The 7810-nt window shown below is 36.2% G+C and overlaps 1 protein-coding gene across 1 annotated transcript in view; it reads left to right on the top strand.

The window, feature by feature from the left end:
- The first annotated feature begins 2422 nt into the window (after window positions 1-2422).
- Window positions 2423-7810, top strand: part of LOC131167441 (serine carboxypeptidase-like 45) — a 46107-nt gene continuing 40719 nt past the window's right edge. Inside the window, exons 1-3 of the mRNA XM_058126245.1 lie at window positions 2423-2526; window positions 2741-2823; window positions 2983-3125. Coding sequence (XP_057982228.1) covers window positions 2423-2526; window positions 2741-2823; window positions 2983-3125 — 330 coding nt within the window. The remainder of the gene's footprint in view (window positions 2527-2740; window positions 2824-2982; window positions 3126-7810) is intronic.

Below are 7810 nucleotides of genomic sequence, written 5' to 3'. Positions count from 1 at the left end.
TCGACGGTTTTGAGTTACCGTGGTCAGGTAATGGTAAAATAGTATAAATTATTTGGTTAAAAAGGTCGAACCAATGATAGTTTCCCTTGTGCCAGCAAGCCTATATAAAGGGGTTAAGTCATTTTAATTGTTAAAAAACAAAACACACACACACACACACACACACACTCTCTCTCTCTCTCTCTCTCTCTCTCTCTCTCTCTCTCTCTCTCAGGGCTGTGACCTCCATCCTTCTCTCTTCAATTTCTCTCCCAAAACAAGACCGAATCATCTGATAAATGTCATTTTGAGATTCTGGTGACGATTCTATGCAATTTAACTAGAGTGGTTTCATAAATCAGACATTCCAGGAACCACTATAAAACTAGGGTAAGAAAGTTGTTTTTAAAGTTTAGTTAGTTGTTGGAAGTATGTGGGCCTAGGAATGTTAAATGGCTATTATCTAGGGTTGAGTTGATTAAATTATGGTTTATGGATACATGGCTTTGTGTGTATGCCGCAGGCATGATTTTAGGATCCCTGCAGGCTTTTCTTCAGGAATCAGGTAAAGAGATAGATTATGTCAAGTATTTTTAGAAAATCTACTGGTTCAAAATACAGTATTTGGTTATATAAAATATTTATATGATTTTGTAGATATATAGGTATATGGGAATGGAATTTATGAATTAATGTATGTTTTGGGAAATCTAATGTTCGGATTGAGTAAGCGCTAGAAATGTTATTAATATCATTTGTCAGCAAAAATAATTTTTTTCCTAGACAGTTAGTATATTGTTGGGCAACACTCACTCGTGTGGCATGAGTGTGATTATTTTACAGTATGTATAAAAAGACCAGAATATTTTATGATATAAAAAACAAATACAGTTTGATAATGATATTCAGAATGACACAGACATCAAAGAAAATATGATATTATATAGTATACTATTATAAATTAGTCGGCCTAGCGTCGTGATATTTCAGCCAGCCTAGTGTCGTGATATTTCAGCCGGCCTAGTGCCATGACAGCTCAACTAGCCTAGTGTCGTGATATGATATATATATAACAGTTTATTCAAAAATTTTAATATGACAGATTTTACACAGAAACATGAAACGAGTTATGTTACAGTTATTTATGAAATGTACTATATAATAGCAAAACCCTGATGGCTTAGTTTAGTTCAGAGCACGGCACCATGGCTATCAGTTTAGATTAGTGCTACCATACATCTCAGATAGAGTGTTGGTAATTGAATAGTCAATTGAGTCTAGAGATGAGTAGTGTACCCTCCTGGCAGTCCGGACCAGGCTAGGCAGACCAATCGTACTTACAAACAAGTCAGTTTTGGCTTAGTGTGGTAAACCAACCATTGTTAAGTCCCACCTATGGGCTGCACAATCGGATCATGTGGGGATAATACATGATATCAGCTAACTATCCATTCAGGGGAAAAGTCCAATATTATACAATTATAGCAGATGATTTACATCTTACGAAAATTTATTATGATATAGTATGCTTATATTTAAAAGTACAGATTTCCATGATTTATTAGTTACAGATGATATATATATATATTACAGCTAAATTACTTGCAGTATATATATTTATAACACACCAAAACTTATACTGCCACACATTGATGATACTCTATCCCACTTACTAAGAGGTGTCTCACCCCAAAATTCAAACATTTTAGGAGATCGAGATAGGCGAGCGGAGCCAACTCCGAGGTATAGGAGGTGTTGGTACAGTCCTAGATTCAGGATAAGTGTTGAGCTAGGAAATGTGCCTTGTATAATCCCTAGGATGGTTTATGGTTTTTAGGGATGCACATGTATATTTATGTAGATAGTAGAACTCTGGTATTGTATATGAGGTTCAGGTATTTTAAGTTTTCCATTGCATAGATAGTATGTATGTATGGACAGGTATCCCAAGTACCCACTTTAGGTCCGGGATGACATTGTAGATGTTATTATTGGTATCAGAATAATTCTATGTTTTTAGCAATATGGAAAAAAAATATAATTTTTGGGTTGTTACATTATGGTATCAAAGCCTAGGTTGCTAAGTTCTATAGACTTTAGTGTACAGCGGAAAATAATACCAGAGTATAGGAATGGATCTTAACAAGGGTAAGAAATGGGTAGATTGATATTTTAGTAATTCAATAAGGGAGATTAAGATGAGAATTTAGGGTTTTGTCTCGCAGCCTGGAGGCAGAGACTTCAGGATGGTTTTTGTGATTTTCCCGAAATAACGATTTCAGGAAAACTATGGTAAATTATCATTGATTTTTTGTTTATGAGTGGTAATACTGAACATTAAATTAGTTCATTAGTGGTATGAGAAGATTTTGTGATTCTTAGATTAATGTATTAGTTGTGATACGAAGTTAGGATTCTCGGACTATTTTCGCTTTATTTCAGGATGGACCTTGGAAATAGCGATGCACACACAGGTGGTGGTAATGATGCAAGGCCTTCCATTGTGGGTGGCAGTGATTCTGATGTAGTACTGCACAGTGTCGCCCAGTAAGTAATGGCATAAATAGCACAAAATTCTAAGGAACAAGACTGCCTACCCACTGATCAGGGTTGTACAATGAAACAGTTCACTCGTATGAATCCTCCAGCTTTCTCAGGGGAGCCGACCTAGCTATAACAGAGAACTGGATTCAAGAAATTGAAAAAATATGACAGTACTGCACTGCGCTGATGAACAGAGAGTTCTCTATGCCATATTCAGGTTGACAAGTGAGGCCAAGCGGTTATGGAAAGTTGTGAAATTACTAGAGGAGCAAAGACCAATGCTAGTAGCCATGACCTGGAGTCGGTTTAAGGAAATATTCTTCGACCGATACTTCCTCGCCACCACTAGAGAAGTTAAGGTGGAGGAGTTCTTGAATTTGACCCAGGGGCACCTAACGGTTTAGCAGTGCGTGACAAAGTTTCTTGAGCTATCTCGCTTTACCCTGTACATGGTTCCAGATGAGGTGAAAAAGGCAAGAAAATTTAAGAGAGGCTTGAGGTGGGAAATTCATGAATGGGTGGCAGTTTTTAAGGTACATAATTTTGAAAAACTGGTGGATAAGGCCGTCGTAGCGGAGGCGAGCAGACAGAGGAGTGCTGGGGTACAGAGCCAGAGGAAGAGGCCTACGCCTCCTAATTTTCAAGCGGGTACCAGTCGGGGCCCTTGGAGGGGAGTCAAATATAGCGGTTTTAGAATTGGCGTATTCCCAAGAGGGGGGGGGGGTGAATTGGAATTTTAAACTTTTATCTCCTAGGTTAAATGAGATAGTCGTATAATACAACCTAGGGTCTTTCTATGCAGTTCCAAATGTGCCAATAAATAAAATATGCATAATTTAAATCATGCACATCATTTATACCATAACATATACGTGCAGTAAATATAAAGTGCGAAAATGTAAACAGACACACGATATGTTATCGGGGTTCGACAAACTGTGCCTACGTCCCCGCCTCTGGCTTGCAAGCCCAAGGATTCCACTAAAGGCTCAGTTAAGCATAGAGCGGCATCGATTACAACCAGGTCAGTTAGCACAGAGTTGACCCCAACCTTTACAACCAGGTCAATTAGCATGGCTGACCTCAACCTACACGCCTTAACAAGATGGCGCACCTAGCTTTCCTAACCGGGTCTAAGTCAATCCGGGATTATTTCAAAGGGTTAATCTCCCTCTTCAGGCTCGTGCCTGGAAATAAAATAGTATTTTCAATCAAATAATATCGGTACAGTGATTGTGCTTTCGTGTAAAGCAGATATGTACCCAAATACGTTCAATCACATACACCACAAGATGATTTAATATGTAAGCTCAGTGTGGTATAATATTTCAACTCTCAAATGTATTTTCTATCAGTGTAATGAGTGCGTGAGAGTATCAACAAATGATCTGTGTATCTTAAAATATTCAATCAAATGTGTTCACACAAGATGTCAAATGAGTCTTAAGTATGTCATTCAGTAGAATGTCTCAATCACAAATATAGCGTATATGCTCAGTTTGCAAAAGATATGTAATCTTTGTATTTAGCAAATAATATGTGAGTGGATAAATATTGCACAAAGATTAATATCACAAACACAAATATCTCTTCGCAAGTATATCAAATATAAATCACACAAGATATTTGAGTAAGTTTAGAAAATGTTTTACAACCCAAAACAAATACAAAACTTCTTAAGTTATTGCAACGAAAATGCAACACTCGGAAGTTCAATACAAGCCTTCTTAGGATAGGCTTATTAGCAAAGCCCCCTAAGAGAACATAGGTTTTGCTCTCGTAAAATCGAATCACTCAAACACGAATGGGAGAGCAAACCTCTTTGCACAAAACACTCAATACACTTACAAAGGATTTGGAGAGATGTAGAAAGTAAGATTGAGTGGTTTTTCAGAGTGTGTGAACAATAGAGAGATTTTTGGCTTGAGAGAGATTTTTCACTTTGTTTCTCCAATCATGTTACTAATTTTCCCAAATGAAGAGGTATTTATAGGCACCCCATGAAATATAACTGTTAGGGACCTATTGGGAATTATTAGGAAAGTTTAATGACATTTTAGCAAATTTAACCCTATTTAAAATATTTTAACCATGGTAAAAAATCAGGGCAACCCGAGAGGTCTGGTCGACCAGAAACCTTTTCGGTCGATCGAAGTTCATATGGTTCGCTTGACTGGGCCATTTTTGAACTACTTGGTTGGTCGACCAGGAGAAGGTGATTTTTCAATTCGTGCGGTTCGGTTGACCAGAGGAAAATGAACTGAGCCTCTCGGTCGACCAGACCATTGGGATAACTCCCGAGGACCCTAGGTCGACTAGTTTGGTGTAATACAAAATTTACTCGATCGACCGGGAGGACAAAATGTTGACTCCCAGGTGGTTCAGTTGATCGGGGTCAAATGAACTGTGGTGACTCGGTCGATCGTACTATGGTCAACTGGTTGACCCAGATCGATTTTGGTCGACCAGGGCAGAATGAATTGCCTTGGTCAGTTGACCAAAAGTGCAAAAAGAGTGCATTTTGGTCCTGTTTTGAATCAAAAACACCCTAATCAAGTGCCTAACATTTATGAGTGCAAAGGTGAGTGTCCTAGGGTCATTTTTGGGTCCTTTTGAAGACACCGAAAAAATATGGTGTCGGTCGACTTTCGATTGACCGAAAGGTAATCCCTAAAGTCTTTCTAAGGACATTTTCATTTTGGGCTTACACATTACATCATGCAGGTGATGCATGCAATTATTACAATCAAAGCCTAATTTACTATTACAGACCCTTTAAATGATAATGAAATAAAGTACAACATGTATATGGTCTTCCAACTTTAAGCTTTAACGTGCCATCAATATATCTGCTAGTATAGACCTGCACATGAACTAGATATCCATTAAATACATGAATATTCATCATTATCAAAATCGAGATATGACACATAGGGTCAACAATCTCCCCCTTTTTGATGATGACAAATACTTGCCCTACTTCTCCCCCTTTTGGCAACAGCAAAAAGGGCAATATGAGTTAACACTCGAGGCAATGGGTAAGTATTACATTTATACATTATGAATTTTGGAAAAAAAAATTAAAAAAAAAATTCGGCAAAGTGCCATTTGTAAATCGAACTTTCCAAAATAAATCCTGTATAAATGTAACCTGTTTGAGTTTATATATCCTAATAGTTTATTAACAACTACTCAAACAGTTCAGTATGGTCCATCAATCAAGTATAAATTTCAATATCATCATGAAGTGGACAAAGGAAGTGGCCATTACAAGTCATAATTAATACTCATTAAGCCCAATATGATCATGCTATAGATATAAGAAATGTGCACACAAGCAATAATCAACACTCACAAAGTCTAAGGCAAGAAAACATGACAACAATGAAATTAGTTACTAAGACTTGTTAAATTTTATTTGAGAGCTCCCCCTAAATTTATGCAAATTATGAAACATCTAAGAAGCATCTCTACTGTGCATTAGACCTATTAGCTACTTATACTGATATTAATTATGAGAGTTCATTAGATTTTTAACACAGTATAAGTAATGGAACAAATCAGACTCACAAAGTAAAACCAGTTAATAGTATAAGCCCAATAAGCTTGGTAAGTTATAATTCTCTTCTCAAGGATGGGGTTTAAACTCCCTGATATAGTCTCAGGCATACATAAGTGCGTCTATGCTCAAGAATGAATTTCATTTAAGCACATCCATCATATGTTCATTCTTCTTAGTATTACTTAGCATGCAAGAGATTTTAGGCATTAAGTTCTTACTGATTTATTCTAAAATTGGGACTTAAATTCTCATGTATATTTGCATGCACGCTAACTTGTATTAAGCTCAAGGATGATGTTCTCTTACGTGCATTTCTTATATACTCATCCTATCAAATAAATTCAGCATGCAACAAATATTAATCATTCAACGCATATGCATGACATATTGCATTTCATTTTAAAAGCATGATAGTCAATTAAGACTATACTCAAAGTTATGCAATTTTGAAATACATGTATGTATATAATAATAATGAGGCAAGAGGAAAAAGAGTTTGTTTTGAAATGTGATCTTGCCAAAAGTTAATGTAGATAAATATATATACGTACATAATTATAATATACATCCCCTTTTTAATGTTTGCAAAATGGTGCTGGGGGTTGCTCGCTGGAAAAATAAGATTTTAATTTAAAGCAAGTAAGTACAAGCTTTCTGGTTTGTCCATTAAGCACATACTAAAATATAACCAAAAAATCACAACTACAATGATCCTAAAGATGTCAAACAATTTAAGGCAAGGATCACATGGCAAACACAAACAACATGTGGCAAAGAAACATATTTCAAATTATGATTTTCAATAATGACCATTCATTCAAGCACATACCACACTCGATTCAAAAGATAGATTTAAGCTAAACATATTTGTAAGCAAAACAAAATAAGAATTTATGTCTAGATGCTTCCCCTGTCAATTTGAGTACGTGCTTAGATTCTTTAACTACTTATACTAACCAAAGATTAATTTCATTATGCTTAGTAGTATAAGCCATCAATCCAAATCTTTAAAATCAACTATACTGAGGGATGTCAGGGGTATATAACTTGTTTTAAGGAGGTGCTAGGAGGAGACTTGAAACTTGCAGATATTCTGGTAGTGAGGGAATTTTCAAATGTCTTTCTAGAAGATTTACCTGGATTACCTCCTGATCATGAAATTGAATTTGTCATTGACCTACTTTCAGGGATGGCACGGATATTTAAAGCACCCTACAAAATGGCTCCAGGAGAGTTGAAAGAACTAAAAGATTAGTTGCAGGAATTATTAGATAAGAGATTTATTAGACCTAGTGTATCACCTTGGGGAGCACCAGTCTTGTTTGTAAAGAAGAAAGACGGGATGATAAGGATGTGTATTTACTACAGGAAGATTAAATAAACTGACAGTTAAGAATAAGTATCCTCTCCTCTGTATTGATGATTTTTTTTATCAGCTTCAAGGAACACAAGTCTATTCCAAGATTGGTCTAGGATTTTGGTACCATTAGGTGAAAATTAAATCAGAAGATGTTCCAAAGACAGCATTTCAAACTCGGTATGGCCATTATGAGTTTTTAGTTATGCCATTCGGATTGATCAATGCTCCTATGGTGTTTATGGATCTAATGAACAAGGTTTTCCATGAATACCTTGACCAGTTTGTAATGGTTTTCATTGATGATATTCTAGTCTATTCGAAGAATTCTGAGGAGCATAAACATCATTTAAGGATGGTACTACAGG

Source organism: Malania oleifera, chromosome 11 (assembly GCF_029873635.1).
Source record: "Malania oleifera isolate guangnan ecotype guangnan chromosome 11, ASM2987363v1, whole genome shotgun sequence".
Lineage (NCBI taxonomy): Eukaryota > Viridiplantae > Streptophyta > Magnoliopsida > Santalales > Ximeniaceae > Malania > Malania oleifera.
This window is presented reverse-complemented; position numbering and strand designations above follow the sequence as displayed.